General features: G+C 53.9%; 1 protein-coding gene across 2 annotated transcripts in view; it reads left to right on the plus strand.

Moving 5' to 3' along the window:
- Positions 1 to 16,329, plus strand: part of KCNJ10 (potassium inwardly rectifying channel subfamily J member 10) — a 30,401-nt gene extending 14,072 nt beyond the window's left edge. For both annotated transcript variants that reach the window (XM_077760130.1, XM_077760131.1), the window contains exon 2: positions 12,264 to 16,329. In XM_077760130.1, coding sequence (XP_077616256.1) covers positions 12,264 to 13,403 — 1,140 coding nt within the window. In that variant the 3' untranslated portion in view covers positions 13,404 to 16,329. The remainder of the gene's footprint in view (positions 1 to 12,263) is intronic.
- The last annotated feature ends 409 nt before the right edge of the window (positions 16,330 to 16,738 follow it).

The raw sequence follows: 16,738 nt of genomic DNA on the forward strand, positions 1-16,738 counted from the left end.
GAGTGGCGGGAGACGAACACCAAGGATGGGGCCCTGAGAAGCGCCCGCAGCCAGGAGCAGAGGAGAGGCCCCAGCAAGAGGGTTGGGTGCGGAGGAAACAGCCAGGCCCAGGTGGCAGAGAGTGTGGAGGGTGGGCTGGGAGGGAGAGAGGGCTCCGTGGACCCACGGCCCACAGCCCGGGAGGCCCTGCACCCAGCTTTCTCGAAGTCCCCCACCTCCACGGGCAGGCACTGCTCCAGCCTCTGTGCAGGTGGAGGGAAGGGAAATGCAGAGACTTCAACTGATTTGCCCCAAATCTCGAAGCCTGGGAGGAGCAGGGCCGCTCAACAAGGTCTCCTAAACCGGGTCGGTGTGTGTGGGGTCCCCACCATATCGCAAGAAGGGCCAAGGGAGAGAGCGCCAAGAAGGGCCCACTGGTCACAGGTCCAGGTGCTGCAGACTGCTGGGGTCGAGGCGGGCACGCCCTTGGCTGTACTGGTGGGAAGGTCAGCTGTGACCTTGGACAGAGCTCCCTGCCTCACTCACCACCGCCAGCTCGGGACCAAGTGCACTTGCTCCCAACGTCCTCTGGTCTGCAGGGCCTCGTGCTCTGAAGAGCCGGTGCTCGAATTTTATTGCCTTTAAGTATTAGTAGATCGCACCATTTGATATTGCTGACATGGAACCTGATTTTTGTTTTTGATTGGCAATTTCTTATGGCTCAACCTAATAGTAAAAGGCACGGGCTGGGGAGTGGGCTGGGAAAGTTGGATGGAGGGGTGCAGGCTGGGAGCACCCAGAGCGGGGGAGCCCTGCCCCCTGGTGGCAGGGAGGTAATCTCCTGCTCAGGGCTGAGGGGACGTCCTGTGACACCCTGGTCTCCTTCACTCCCCAGCGCCTGTCTGCGCTCTGGACTCTCTCATGGGGTCGGTCTTTAAGAACCCTCATGACCAACCTCTCAGCTAGGATGATGCCCTCAGCCAGCATCTTGGGGATCAGCTGGGTATAGATCCTCCAGTGGAGACTCTCAGGAGCCCCAGCCAGGTGAGGGCTGGCTGCCTTGCCAGAAGCCGTCTTGAGCAGACCTCTTGGTCTTTGCCCTGTTTCTGCCTGACCTGCCCAGACCCTCCGAGATCTCCCCCAGTGTCCTTGGAACGTCTTCGGTATCCCGGTATCCCCTGCCTGACGGACATTACGATAGAGTAACAAGAGATAAAAGAAAATGTTATTTGCATTAATGCCCGTGCCTCCAGCTACGATAGAGTAACAAGAGATAAAAGAAAATGTTATTTGCATTAATGCCCGTGCCTCCAGCTGTATTTTGTCCGGTGCTGACTTTTTGGGCTCTTCCATTGAGGTGAGGAGGGGTGGGTTGACATCTGAGGTGAGGACCCTGACGGCACCAGGCCAGGAGGCTCTCAGGGCTGCCCGGGGCTGGGACTGAGGGGGCAGTGGCCCATCCTTTGTCCTCAGCTGAACCCTGCACGGAGCCAAGTTCCTCGCACAGGACCGGGNAAGATCTCCCCCAGTGTCCTTGGAACGTCTTCGGTATCCCCTGTCTTCGGTATCCCCTGCCTGACGGACATTACGATAGAGTAACAAGAGATAAAAGAAAATGTTATTTGCATTAATGCCCGTGCCTCCAGCTGTATTTTGTCCGGTGCTGACTTTTTGGGCTCTTCCATTGAGGTGAGGAGGGGTGGGTTGACATCTGAGGTGAGGACCCTGACGGCACCAGGCCAGGAGGCTCTCAGGGCTGCCCGGGGCTGGGACTGAGGGGGCAGTGGCCCATCCTTTGTCCTCAGCTGAACCCTGCACGGAGCCAAGTTCCTCGCACAGGACCGGGATGTGCAGCCCCAGACGCTGGGTAGGAGCAGACACTGGCAGACACTGGCGGGGTGATGAGTCGGGGCGGGAGTGCGCTCGGAGTCGGGGTAAAGGAGGGGGAGGCAGATGCGTCAAGGAGGCAGTGCCCATTTGCCGCACGGGCCAGGAAGTCATCCTCCATCTAGCTGGGGAAAGAGGGGGTCGCCGAGATGCCCCCCTCTGGGCAGTTCTCTGCAGGAACATGGTGCCCTGCTTGCAGGGGGCAGGAGACACTGCCTGGGGTGGGGGCAGAGCAGGGCAGTGCTCCCGATCAGCCCAGGCTCACAGGCAGGGGCAGCGCCTGGACAGAGGAGAGCATCTGACATGGCCCCATCTGTGTCCCTCCCTCTCTTGACTGGAAAACACACAGTGGGGTCAGAAGGGCCAGACGGGGGTCACAGGCTCCCAGGAAATGCTTTGAAGGCTTTTATCCTTTCTTTTGATCAGACTATGAGAACTTTCCAAACGTTGACACAAGGGAAGAAAAGCCTATTCTTCCCTGGGCCAGGGCCTTGGTGTCAGGCCGAGGCCAGAGGATGGGAGGGAAGGAGGAGGCCGAGGTGGCGGGCAGAGGCCATAGTGACTCAGCTGGAAAGAGTTGCCCCCGGACACGCACGCGGCCCTCCTCTCCCCACCTCCACCTCCAGGGAGCATCTGGCCCCCTTTCTATTTGTTTATTTTCTTTGGGGCAGGACAGGAGGGAGATTAATGAATAAAGCCGTCCTGTCCGAAAAGAACCCCAAACCAACTCCATTTTTCTTCCAGCCTTGAGGGCTTACATAACCCTGCGCTTTTCTTACCGGCCGCCCTGTCTTACCCTTCCCCGTCCCCCTTCCCCCCGTCCCCTCTCAGCGTTAAGAGCACTCGGAAACCCAGAAATGCTTCTTTTCAGGCCCCAAAGCAGCCCATCTCCTTGGAAGCCTCCAGGGTCACTATTCAGCTTGAAGTCAGTGTCCAAAGAAGAGATAATATATTTGGGGACAGGAGTCTGAATGGCCGTTTCCTCTCCCTCCCGAGGTTGGGGGAGGGCTCGGGCTGGACGTGGGGTCTTAGAGCAAGAAGGGACCTTGATAATCTTCAGACGGACCCACCAGCTGGTCCTGAAAGGCAGAGGGGAGGGAATGTTCCCTAAGATACAGACATGAGCAGTCATCTGTCACACGTCAGAGGTCCTTGAAACCTGTTTTGTCTTTGAAATTAGGTCAATTTTTCATTCTTCTCTCTGTATGTTATTTGTTTAATATGAAAATAAGATTTCCCCTCAAAGTCTTTGAGTAAAATTGAAATCACAGGAAAAATGCACTTAATCCTGTGGCTTCGAGTACCTCCTGGCACACTAGTTTGAGAAGTGTGGAGCTAATACAACGAACGCCCTTATTCCACAATTAAGGAAACAGTGACCTGATGGGCTCAGACACTGCCCAAGGTCACTGCTGTCAGTGGCAGAGTTGAGACTGGTCCCTAAATCTCTTCTTCCCCGGCCAGCCCACTCCACACTTAGGTAACACTGCCTCTCAGTTGCTGGCAGGGTCTTAAAACACCCTTGTTCCCCATTGTCTCACTCCACCTCCAGAATTTTGTGCTCAGACTCATGCCTCGCTCCTGTCCAAGGTGAACCTGGCCTTGGGTTCCAAGGCTGATGGTGCTCGAAACCCCTGTGTCTGTGCACAGGGATTGCCCAACACGCAGCACTTGAGCGAGGTGCGCAGTTACTGGCACAGAGCCAGCCCTTTCCCCGTATTCCTGTTTCTATCCACCTGCTCATTATACTCACGCCCCCTAGTGGTCAGGTCGGGAACACCTTTGAGCCTAAAGTGATTGGACAGGTTCACAGCAAGAGTGGGTCCTGGAGGCAACTGCTTCCCCTTTCTGATCCCTTTCCAAACCCTAGATCAAGAGGCTCTTTCCTGGAGGGAAGAAGTGGGGAGAACATGAGGTAGAGAGCTTACAGTGCCTTTGCTGAAGCAGACCCCTGGGCCTCGGGATGTAGATGGAGGATGGGAGGGGCGAGTGTGATGGGGAATTCACAGGTCCGAGCTCTGCCCGCACATCGCCATCTTCACAAAGCGCATCTCCAGGGTGAGACACGGGAGGCTGAGGGGCAGTCCAGACAGATGGGGGGTGGGGGGAGCAGGCCAACAGGAAGGTGACGAGGACAGAAGGGGAAACACACATTAGTATCAGCCAGCATGACGTTCGAGGGGCCGAGTGGGCAACAAAGATGGCGGAAGAGGTGGGAAGGCAGCTGGGAGCAGAGTCTGACGAGGAAATGGGGCGGCAGGGACCCACCACGCCGACCTAAGGGAGCGGACCATGGGATGCAGAAATCACAATAAAGAGCATCACTGCTGGTCATGAGGTGCACTCTGGGCGTCACTGCTGGTGACATGTTCATGCCCCGTCCCTGCTAACCTGCCAGCAGGTCGAAGTGTCACCTTCTCTGGTGGCTGAGTGTGGAATTTGCTCAGTGGAGGCGAATTCACTAGTATTAGCCTGAAGCTATAGGAGAAAGGACTTTGGAATCCAGCCAAAAGCTACTGATCTTGGCTCTACTGCTTGTAAGCTGTGTCTCCTGGGCTCCCTGAATCTCAGCTTCTTCCCCTCCCCTCCCCTCCCCTTCCCTGGAAGCACCTTTTCTCTCACCCCCTAGGCCCCCAGTCTCCAAGTGTCTAAATCCTGACTAACCTTCAGGCCCTCTGGTCCCAATGCCACCTTTCTCTGTGAAGTCTTTCTTGAGTGAGACAGCCAGGTATGGAGGGAAAACTCAACTCCTGGTTGTTAGTTACTGAACTGGTTTCCTGGTCTAAATGGGGATAATAATATTCTTGAACAAAATGTCACCTTTCCCTTTGCACACCCCTACTCCCTCATGGGTACCTCATCTGTGGCACTTACCACTTCCTGCCTGTTTTTAAAATTTTTTTTAATGTTTATTTATTTTTGAGAGAGAGAGAGAGAGAGAGAGAGAGAGACAGAGTATGAGCAGGGGAGGGGCAGAGAGAGAGGGAAACACAGAATCCGAAGCAGGCTCTGAGCTGTCAGCACAGAGCCCAATGTGGGGCTCGAACTCACGAACCATGAGATCCTGACCTGAGCTGAAGTAGGGTCTGACGCTCAACCGACTGAGCCCCCCAGGTGTCCCCCACTTCCTGCCTGTTTTATGGCTGCCTCCCTTTTGGCTTGGAATGTCCTCAAGGCCAGAACTTACATAGAATTAATCTCGATGACTCCTGGACCTTCCTTAGAATCTGGCACCCAGGAGACACTAAAGGAAGTGGCGTGTAAATGTGTGGAATTGCCTGGATCTTCCAGCAGCAGCCACGTCATTACACACGAGGACATCTTTTCCTTTTGCACATCTGTTAGTGTCGGTAACTAGTTATTGGGGTTTTCATGTGTTCAGGAAAAAGAGTAAATGTATGAAAAATCAAGACCAAACAAACAGGAAGGGAGGACGGAGGGCCTCCAAGGATAGGCTCTGGACCGCGCAGGACGAGAGCTCCCACCACGTGGGAAAGTGTAGTCTGTTCTCTCTCTTCTTCTGATCCTCTCACTCATGAAATACTTCTGGAGCACCTACTATGTGTCTTAATCATACGTCAAGGTAATGAAAACGTATTATGCCTAAATCCTTAGTTCAGTAAGCTTATTCGTAGTAGAAGACGGGTGATACGCCAGATTGACATCCCATAAAACCAACAGTTGGTGATGTACCTGCGTGTGTATATGGAGACTCAGAGGAAGGTGTTAATTAAGGTTGTGTAGATCAGAGGTCACAGAAGAGGAGTCATTTGACCTGGGCTCTGAAGGATATTTGAGTATGCAGGGACAAGGTCAGAGGGGAGGCCAGGGAGGGAGAAGAGCATGAACGCATGGGTGTGGAGAGTAGGGAGCACCTCGTTTGCCCAAAGCTGGCCGCAGGAGAGAAGAGGTGGGGAATAAGGCTGGAAAGGAGGTTTGGAAGCAGATCAGAGAAGGCCGCTTGCGCCTGGCTGAGTCTGGTCTCTCCTAGATCGATAATGCAGACACACTGACATTTCCTGAGCCGGGGACGGCACTGAGATGGTGACAGTACAATGAAAAGCAGGTGGGCTTGGGAGACAGAGGACCTGAGCGTGAGACCAGCCTACCCTCCACTGGATAAATGCTTGCAGGTTCATGGCCGGAGGTGTACTTCGGGAAGAGCAGGAGTGCAGTGTGGGAAGGACTTGGGGAGAGAAAGCAGACAGATGAGTGGAGGCTGTGCGGGGGGTCAGCCGACAGGCATAGAGGACCCGAAGTCAGGCCAGGAGATGAGGGGAAGGGGCCTAAGCGGCAAATTCGTAGCATGTGATGAATGTTGGCGTGGGGAGAGTCTGAGTGTGATAACTCAGAAGACGATGGCGTCCTTAGCTGTCCGGGAACCCAGGGTTTGTTCGCAACAGGGAACGAAGGCAAGTAGCGTTAGTACCCAAAGTTCCTTTCAGGCAACTCGTCACAGAAAACAGATGAGGTCTTTGCTTAGGGTCACTTCCCTGCTTGCCAGCCTGACGGGTTTTAGAAGAAGGTGCACGGCTCTCCCTTGGATCTTCTGCCATGGCCCTGTGAGGGGGTCAAAGCATCCTTTCCAGCGACATAACTTGGCATGGCCCACTTGTATGCCCAGGGCCATGTCCAAGCTCAGTCTCTCTCTCCATCTTCCTGCTGACCCAGAGGAGAGATGGACTAGTGCCTTGGGACTTGCTTTCTCCCGGCTTTTGAAGCAAGTATTTGTAACCCTCTGCAGCATTAGTGAAGCATGGGTAAGCCTGGGTCCCTCCCCTTGTGCGGATCTGCCTCGAGGTCTCCAGAGGCTCGGTGCCCCCGTTGCCTAGGAGCTAAACCAAAGCTGCAGCCCTCACTTGGGCCTCTCTGTCTAGAACAGCTTCATCTCTTCCTCAGTCTTTGGTTAACAAACTGTACCCGGCGCTGGGGAAACAGGTGAAAGTCACAGTCAGTGGCCTTACATGAAGAACTCACAGCTGACAAACAACGGTGGCCAAACCATTGTAGAGCACTCTGATGTTCTAAAATAGGAATGTGTACAAGCCCAGGCTTCATGGACCCACGCTGGGGTGTGGCCAGGGGGATGGAGAACACCAACTATTTCTGGGATGGTCAGGGAAGGCTTCAAAGGGGGCAACTAACACTTGAGTCGAGTTTTGAAAGATCAGCAGGAGGTCCCCAGGTAGGCATGGGGCGAGGTGGTGCGACGGCAGGTCCAAAGGCAGAAAGGATGAAGGGATGAGGCTCTCTCCAGAGCTGGGGTCTGGGGTGCGTGTGCAAAAGAGGCAGGGGTAATGCCACCAAGTAGGCAGAGACCAAACCATGCAGGGCCTTGAATGCTACGCTCAGAGGGTTACAGTTTATCCTAAAAGCAGTAGGGAGCCCTGGATCATTTTGAGTCATGACAGTCACTACAGCTGCGTGTCCTGGTTCCAGAGCAGAGCTGGGCTCAAGAGGGGCTTGGACAATCCACCCCCCCACCTCCAGTTTGGAGAACACGTGATTCTGGAGCTCGGGGATAAATCCAGGCGGGCAGCCTGCGGCATAGAGCAGTATCTGTTGAGGACGCGGGCTGGATATCACCGTAGGTGTGACTGGCCTTGGTCTTAGAGAGATAGTCATCAGTACAATTCTTCGAGAATGGAGAAGTTTATGGTCTCCCTTTCATCATTTGGGGGCTGTTTTCATCCTCAGAGTTTGTCCTTGGGAGCTGGCTTGGACTGGTTTGGGGACACAGCGCCCTCTGGAGGTAGGACTCTTGTGTGTGCCCGGTTGGGGCAGCGACAAACCCCTTCCAGAGTTGGGTCCCTGCTGCCTTCCCAGGAGCCCGGCCAGCTTGGGGGTGGGGCGGTGCGGTCTGTTTATCCGCTTCTGCCTCTTACCCCCACAGAGAACAAAGCTGCCTGGCTGTGGGAGGTGGCCCGGCAGCTGGGGACAGCTGGCGGAGGCAGAGAGAAAGGCTGGCAACAGCAGGCACATGGCCGGAGGCGGCTATCACAACAGAGCTCCGACCAGTAGCCTAAATCTCCAGTGCCATGAACCCATGGACCTCATGCTGGGCTCTGATGCCCCCGGCTCTGCCTTTTCCCGCTCAGCGGGGACCCTCGACCCAGAGCCCCACAGAGGCGCTTCCCCAGAGCACCCGTGAGAATGGACCTGGGGTGCACAGACACAGTTGCTACGAAAGTCCTGGGGGCACACATGACTCAGTCTTGGAGTCGGGAGTTCAAGCCCTGCGTTGGGTGTGGAATCTACTTATTTGTAAATAAATAAGTAGGAAGGAAGGAAGGAAGGAAGGAAGAAAGGAAGTTCTGGACCTGAATCTGGAAGACCTGGGTTCTGGTTCCAACTCTACTATTAATCTACTTGGGGCAAATCTCCTGAGCGCCTTCCTTCCTTCCTCCCTTCCTCTCTTTCTCTCCCTCTTCTCTCTCTTTCTTTTTTAATGTTTATTTATTTTTGAGAGAGAGAGAGAGTGTGAGCAGGAGAGGGGCAGAGAGAGAGGGAGACACAGATTCCGAAGCAGGCTCCAGGCTCTAGGCTCCAGGCTCTGAGCTGTCAGCACAGGGCCTGATGTGGGTCTTGAACATACAAACCACAAGATCATGACCTGAGCTGAAGTCAGGTGTTAACCGACCGAGCCACCCAGGCGCCCCTCCTCAGCCTGTTTCTAATGACATTTGTACTTACTTTGTGGTGTGAGGGTCAAATTACATATTTTATGAACAGCAATGTGATAACACAATGATCAAAGACTGTCATTTGGGGAATGAGAAGCAAGCTTCCATTGGGCCCCAAGAACTTCCATTCCACAGGGTAGGCGGAATCTTTCCTCAGCACAAAGCTAGGACTTCGACGATGGATCCCCAGATGTCGCCCGAGGACGTACGGGGTAGAGATGGCACCGAAGAAGCAGGCATCCCGGTCCTCCATGAGTGCGGGTGAAAGCTTGAATCTCCTCTATCAACTCTCTGCAAAGTGCTTGTCCATCCTGCCCTTGAGCACCTCCGGGCACAGAGCACTGCGTACCTCCCAAGAGGCTCTTTTCACATTTGAACGTCCTGGTTGTCATATTTTTCTTTGTCACGTCAGTCTGGGATCTTTCCCTCTGTGGTGTGGGTTCATTGGCCCTGGTGATTCCTCTTGGAGCTCAAAGAATAGGTCCAAAGCCCTGTGCATGTGATTGCCCTTCAAACCAAATATTTGCAGAGAGCCGCTCACATCCCTCTGATCGTCTCTTCTTCCGACTAACGACCCCATTTCCTTCAGCCATTTCTTTCACCATCTGGGTCTGAATCCTGTCATATCCTGATTGCTCCTTGAGACTCAAAACTGCAGGTACAGGATGAGCGCAGCAGAGCAGAATCAACAACTCTCTTATTCTAGATACTTTAATTCACCGAAAGTAGCTCAAAATAGCACTGCTTTTTTGGCAACCAAAATGCATCACATCTTTCCAATCCAGAATTGCTCAGATAATTTTTGGACCCAAATATATAACCCAACACTTATTCTTTTTGTTAGATTTAGCCCATTCCTCTGGCTCCTTTTGGATCCTAATTCTACCCCAGACCTTGCATTTGCGATCTGCCCCAGCTTCGTGTCATCCTCATAACTGATGGCCTTGTGTTCTATAGGTTTGGATGAAATTAATGTTACAAATGGGCGTGCCTGGGTGGCCCAGTTGGTTAAGCGTCTGACCCTTGGTTTCAGCTCAGGTCATGAACTCCAGGTTTGTGAGTTCGAGTCTGGCATCAGGCTCGTTGCTGACAGTGAGGAGCCTGCGTGCGATTCTTTCTGTCTCCCCCTCTCTCTGTCCCTCCCCCACTCCCTCTCTCTTTCTCAAAATAAATAAACTTAAAAGAAATTAATGTTACAAACATTGAAGAGAGGAAGGCCAAGGACAAAGCTCTCTGGCACATCGCCAGAAAACAGATTCTGGGCTATCATGATCCACTTACTAGTACCATTGATTTTTGTATGTTTTAGTCACCAAAATCAGAGTTCATTTTTCTGGCTTATCCTCAAGGATATATGGAGAAATCTTCGCAAAAATCTTGCACAGATACGCTTTATCTATTGCATTCCTGTGACTTGCCCATCTCGTAACCTTGACCTAGAAAGAAGTTAGGTTAGTTGATGTGACTCATTGTTGGTAACTGCATGATGGGTCCTCTGGATAATTTGCCCTTCTCCCACCTTGCCCAAGTACTCAGAATCTTAATGCTCCGTTGTTCTAGAATCTTGCTTGGGTCAGTATTTTACCTGTTTGTCTGTGGTTTGTAAAATGTGCCTTGTTTTTCTTTTTGAAAATTAAAATAAGAGGCACCTGGGTGGCTCAGCTGGTTAAGCTTCTGACTCTTGATTTTGGCTCAGGTCATGATCTTGTGGTTAGTGAGTTTGAACTGTGTGTCAGGCTCTGTGCTGTCAGCACAGAGCGGAGCCTGCTTGGGATTCTCTCCCTCCCTCCCCCTCCCCTTCTCTTGTGTGCATGCTGTCTTTCAAAATTAAAAAAAAAAAAATAAACTAAAACAAAAATTAAAATAGAAAAATTATGTTCACTCAACCACAACTTTCCAGGACTGCTTCCATCTGCTAATAGTTCCTCAGAGTCTCTTATGAAGATTTCACATCTTTTCCAGTTTGAGAATCAAGTGAGAAGGTACACTAACGGGCAAACTTTAAAATGGTATTAGAGGGGCGCCTGGGTGGCTTAGTCGGTTAAGTGTCCGACTTTCGCTTAGGTCATGATCTCACGGTTTGTGGGTTCGAGCCCCGCGTCGGGCTCTGTGCTGACTGCCAGCTCAGAGCCTGGAGCCTGTTTCAATCTGTGACTCCCTCTCTCTCTGACCCTCCCCTGCTCATGCTGTCTCTCTCTCTCTCTCCTAGAAATAAATAAAACATTAAAAAAAATTAAAAAAAATAAAATGGTGTTAGAGATACGGGGGCTGTGCTTGTTTTTAATATTACTACTACTGCTGAGTACTGAATAGGGCTTTACCTGAGCTCTAAATAATAATCCTTCAAACTTCAGAATTCTAGAGCTTCCCTTTTGCTCCAAAGTAGCTAAGGGTAGCGATTTCATTCGCATAAAAGTCCCAAGTGGGTGAACGCTGGAACATTCAGGATTCTCACCCATTGGTGATGGCCAACGTCTACTTGGGTGGGGGGTTTAAATGGACCCAAATGATTTCGTTTTCCAGGTGTCGGGCTGTGGGGAAGATGGGGTTAGGGAGCAGTGTGAAGAAGGATAATGCGACGGTTCACATTTTCTGGAATGGAGGATGGGACGAGCTTCTCTGTTCTCCAAGGACCAAACTCCCCAGAGAATCACCCTCCTCCTTCCCAGAAGGTCTGGCCATCAGATCCAGAGTCCAAGGGCTCCAGTGATTGAAATCCTATCTCCGCTGGAAAAGTACAAGCTACTCCTTGGGCAGAGGCACCGGCACCTTGTATGAAGTGAGCTGTCTCCTATTTCAGAGTCTTGTCCCACTTTCTTCTATCAGGACAAACAGCAATCCTGAACTTGAACTTGTGCGGACATGACTGCTAATCCACATCAACTCTCCTACTTCACCCAGTCAAGGCCACTTTGCCACCTCTGACCTGGCATTTCCCTCTGCCCTTGGGGAAGCGTCCCCGCACCGCCAGGAGGCCTCGGTGTGGTGGTTCCTCCTTCACCATCGCTCGGGTCCTGCCCGTGCTACTCCCAACCCCACCTGCCCCAGACCGAATCCTCCCAGATGATGCAAACAGATGATAGTGATGGTGATGATACACAATGAAATGGTCCAGGTCCTTAGAGAACATCTCGAAGATGGGCAGTTTCTGCTGTTTTCTGAGCCAGCTGAGTACCTTGGTATCACCAGCGAGTGCTGCCTTGGGGCCTGGGGAAGGCGGGGAAATGAAGGGTTTGTGTGTTTTAAGTTGGGGAAGGGTAGACTGGAAGGATTTCAACAGGATAGTCTTCCTTGCTCTGCCATTCATGAGGGTGGGGAGGGATCCTATTTCAGAATTAGAGATCTTGACAGAACTGGTTTTGCGGGGAAAGTAGAACCACCTTCTGGCCCCACCTTCAAGGAACTTATTACTTTCTTTTCTGCCTCTCCCAAGAATTACAAAGATCAGACTGCACTGCGATGATTTGCTCACTGGATGTGTGTCTGGCTCAGTAGGTTGTGAGCTCTTGGAGAGCAAGGATGAGGTCATTTTCAGCATTGACTTACCAGCCTCTTGCCCAGCGTGCGGCATATAGCAAGTGCTCAGTAAATATGTGCGAATAGTGAGATGGGTGAGAGCAAAAGAAACGTTATTTCTTCCTTCGTTGTGGGCGGTGGCCGGGAGTTGGCTGGATTTCTGCAATAACCCCCATTGTGCTGTCTATATCCCTCCAGATGACGTCAGTTGCCAAGGTGTATTACAGTCAGACCACTCAGACAGAGAGCCGGCCCCTCATGGGCCCAGGGGTCCGACGGCGGAGGGTCCTGACGAAAGACGGCCGCAGCAACGTAAGAATGGAGCACATCGCTGACAAGCGCTTCCTCTACCTCAAGGACCTGTGGACGACCTTCATCGACATGCAGTGGCGCTACAAGCTTCTGCTCTTCTCTGCCACCTTTGCAGGCACCTGGTTCCTCTTCGGCGTCGTGTGGTACCTGGTGGCTGTGGCCCACGGAGACCTGCTGGAGCTGGGGCCCCCGGCCAACCACACCCCCTGTGTGGTGCAGGTGCACACACTCACTGGGGCCTTCCTCTTCTCCCTCGAATCCCAGACCACCATTGGCTACGGCTTCCGCTACATCAGCGAGGAGTGCCCGCTGGCCATCGTGCTGCTCATCGCCCAGCTGGTGCTCACCACCATCCTGGAAATCTTCATCACGGGCACCTTCCTGGCGAAGATCGCCCGGCCCAAAAAGCGGGCCGAGACCATCCGCTTCAGCCAGCACGCCGTCGTGGCCGCCCACAACGGCAAGCCGTGCCTTATGATCCGAGTCGCCAACATGCGCAAGAGCCTCCTGATTGGCTGCCAGGTGACAGGCAAACTGCTCCAGACCCACCAGACCAAAGAGGGTGAGAACATCCGGCTCAACCAGGTCAATGTGACTTTCCAAGTAGATACGGCCTCGGACAGCCCCTTCCTCATTCTGCCCCTTACATTCTACCACGTGGTCGACGAGACCAGTCCCTTGAAAGACCTCCCCCTTCGCAGCGGGGAGGGGGACTTTGAGCTGGTGCTGATCCTCAGCGGGACCGTGGAATCCACCAGCGCCACCTGCCAAGTGCGCACTTCCTACCTGCCGGAGGAGATCCTCTGGGGCTACGAGTTCACACCCGCCATCTCGCTGTCAGCCAGTGGCAAATACATAGCTGACTTCAGCCTTTTTGATCAAGTGGTGAAAGTGGCTCCTCCTAGTGGCCTCCGTGACAGCACTGTACGCTACGGAGACCCCGAGAAGCTCAAGTTGGAGGAGTCGTTAAGGGAGCAAGCGGAGAAGGAGGGCAGTGCCATAAGTGTGCGCATCAGCAACGTCTGACAGCCTGGACCCCCACCTCCCCATCTCTCTGGACTCTCCTCTTTGGGCACCCTGGGTGAGGGCTATCACCCAGGCCTGCTGGAGAGCCCCAGAGGCACCCCGTTCTCCATTCCCTCTGCTTTAACCTGTGGCCTGCGGGTAGGCTAGGCCAACTGGAGTCCGAGCTTCTTTCCATCGTCCCCCTCACCCCACCCCACTTCTACCCAAGACACGCAACTCCCTAACGCCAGGGTGGGGGAAGGAGAGGGAAGATTAGGCTGAAGCGGCTTAGAACGCATCAGTCATGCTTGGAGATTCACATTCGGAGGACCATGCAGTTGGATGGATAGACTCCCCCCACCTCCCACCGCCAATCCGTGAAGTCTGGAGGCTGGAGCCCCCACCCGTCTCTAATTTCCCACCCAGCTAGTTCCCTGAGGCAAGACTCTAATGGTCATTTTGGAGTCTGTGCCCTCAGAAATCTGGGAATCTGGGTTCTCTACCGACCCCTATTGAAAGGAGTCAGGGTTTCTCATAGTGTAGTTAATTTCTGCTGGCACCTTCTGATGAGAACCCAGAACCTCGGTCACCCCCATTTTCCTCCTCCTATCTTCTCGAGTGGACCCTTTCTTAGGATACTCAGTTCTCTCACGAAGCCGCCTCTGCTCCCAGAGAATAGAGGCTGACGTGCACCCATCCTCGAGTGCCGAGCGACTGATGCAGGCCCTAGTCCAAAACCTTGACCCTGTCCTCCAGGCAGCCCTGGGAGGATTCGTCTCCCTGTGACCCGTGGATGGGATGGCCCTTGCCACTGTGTTCCCAGGCCCCATGGGAAGGTCTGGAAATGGTGTTCCAGGCACTTACAGGGCACAGCTTCCCCAGGAAAGTGATGTTACCCCTACCATGCCGGATGAGTAAATTCTCAGATCTCCAGACTGCTGTGTGGAGCCTCTGGGAATTGGGGGTCCTTCATTAGGGTTTGGGCCGGGGCAGAACTCTGGCCCACAGACACCATTCTCCCTTGTCACCTCTGTCACCCTTCTGCAAAGCGCCAGCTATTGCATTGGGCAATGCTGGCAAGAAGGGAGACCCCACCTCCTAATCCAACATCCGGGGTCTCCCTTAGCCATTCCTGAGAGTTGGGGCAAAGTGGGCACCGGTCCCGTCTCCCCTCTCCTCTGCCGTGAAGAGGAAGAAGTTAAAGGGCATACTTTAGGTCGATCTCGGGCCAGTCCTTGTTCCCTGGCGGGGACTGTGGGAGGGGCCAAGAAGGGCATTTGGGCACCAGAACTTTCTCTAAAGCCCGGAATTCTGGAATTCCGAGTCCCTCCTGATCTCACTTAGGTACAGGAGGCCCCTGCGGGGGCTTGGCATAGAGCCCTTGTGTGAATCAAGTGGCAGTTTGTTAAGGTGGACTGAGCCAACCGCTCCGAGCGCCACACTCGCACAGGCCGTGTCCGCGCGTCTGCGTGCAGAGCTTTACGTAGAAACACAGGTTCTGAGGCTGGAGCTGTGGTCACCGCCCACTACGATGGCACAAGACCCTCTTCTATGCATCTCTCCTTGAATTCCACTAACTCCACCTTGAAAATGAAGACCCACCATTCTTCCCCAGCCCAAAACCCCCGCCAACGCTCCCTAGCTCCCTCGCTCTTGGGAAAACAAGAGCCAGAAAAACTTGAAAATCTGACACAGAGACCAGAAGGCAAAGGGCTGATTTCTGGGCTCTTGACTTTATTCAACGTTAGACTTACCTGACTTCTTTCCATGTGTAAGGGCCCAAATTACTGAAGTGTGTGTGTGCGTGCGCGCGTGCGCGTGTGTGTGTGTGTGTGTGTGCGCCTACCTTCTCCATCACCAAGCCATCCTCCACTACTTTCTTCTGTGCATGGCTGTGTCCCTCCTGAGGAAATCCTCTCTCCCGAGGCCCCCGCTGTCTATTCCAGGCCCCCAGACTCTGCTCAGATTCCCGCATAACAGAATAAGGACATTTTCTGACTTAACCTTTTCGATTCTCCTCCAGAACCCCAGACTTTGCTCTAAGCTGCACTTTAAATCATACTGTTCTTTTAACACAACCTGGCTTCCTCTCCCGTCGGCCTCCCCGGGGAACAAACACTCCCTCAACCCTAACCGGCTCTTTGTACTCCAGCCTCTTCCTTGGAGCTGAGATCCTTTTTCCGGCTATCGGACAAGCTTTAGAAGCAGCCAGGTCTGGTGAGAAATGGGCCCCCGGAACCATGGCGACCGTGGACTTGGGGTGTCAGGAGAGCACTAAGCGCCCATTAGCCCAGACATTCCAGAGGCCAAGACAAGGGGAGGGCACTCAGGGTGTGACCAAGACAGGGGGTGGTGCTGACGAGGGAACTCGTGAAGCCGAGCCTCCCTTGGACTAGAGTCACGGTGGAGGCTTGGGAAGTAGCACATGGTACAAACGGGAGGTTTACCTAAGGAGAAAGAGACAGAGATAATATATATGTAGAGAGACGTATGTATATAGACGCTTATAGGACCAAATATACTGAATGTACAGAGAGGAGATCTTAGCGCTGGGGCGCTTATGTTGCTCCGGCTTGGGGGTAGGGCTCCCCGCATTTCCCGACTTCTGACCAGCGATCCTGGTCTCCGATCCTGGTCCCCATATGCAAGCGTGACAGCCAGGGTCCCCGATCCTGGTCCCCGTATGCAAGCGCGACAGCGGATGAGGCCTTCGGGTGTGATGACGGGGAGAGGCAGGCGTGGGAGCCGCTCTTCAGAAGTGCAGAGACGCCCATGAGGCTGCTACCCTGCGTGCTGAGGCCCGGGAGGAGGGGACGGGGGACACGCAGGAGGGCGCTCCCAGCTGGCACCTAGAGTCCACTTTGGCTGCGCGCTCGCCCCAGCAGTGTCCTGTCACTGTAGCACTTTTTTTTTGGTTTTAAAATAAAAGCACCTTCTGTTTCCTGGTCTCGAAGCATGCTGTATTTCCCCGTCTTCCGCAGGGGTGGGGGTGGCCGCAGCTCCAGCCCCCTGCGGGGAGGCTGTCCCACCAGAAGCCGTGTGGGAGGCACGGAGGGGGAGTCCCCCGCCCCAGACCCCAAACGCCAGGACTACAGAGGTGTCGGGCCCCAGCCAGGCCCCGAGGCAGAGCCCTGGCCCTCACCCTGGATGCATAGGGCCCCAGCGCCCCAGCGGAAGACCCCGTCCTGGCACTGGGGAGGGCAGGAAAAGGGGGAGCGGGGCCACTCGCTGCCCCAGGGGAGGGTGCAGTCCCACAAGAGAATTCTGAAATCCTGACTCGGTGCTTCACCTCGTTAGCCACCGCCCACCCCTGCCAGCTAAGGTTTCCCTATGAGACCTGAGCAGGGAAGAGAAAG

This window comes from Crocuta crocuta, unplaced genomic scaffold (genome assembly GCF_008692635.1).
Source record: "Crocuta crocuta isolate KB4526 unplaced genomic scaffold, BGI_CrCroc_1.0 scaffold133, whole genome shotgun sequence".
Lineage (NCBI taxonomy): Eukaryota > Metazoa > Chordata > Mammalia > Carnivora > Hyaenidae > Crocuta > Crocuta crocuta.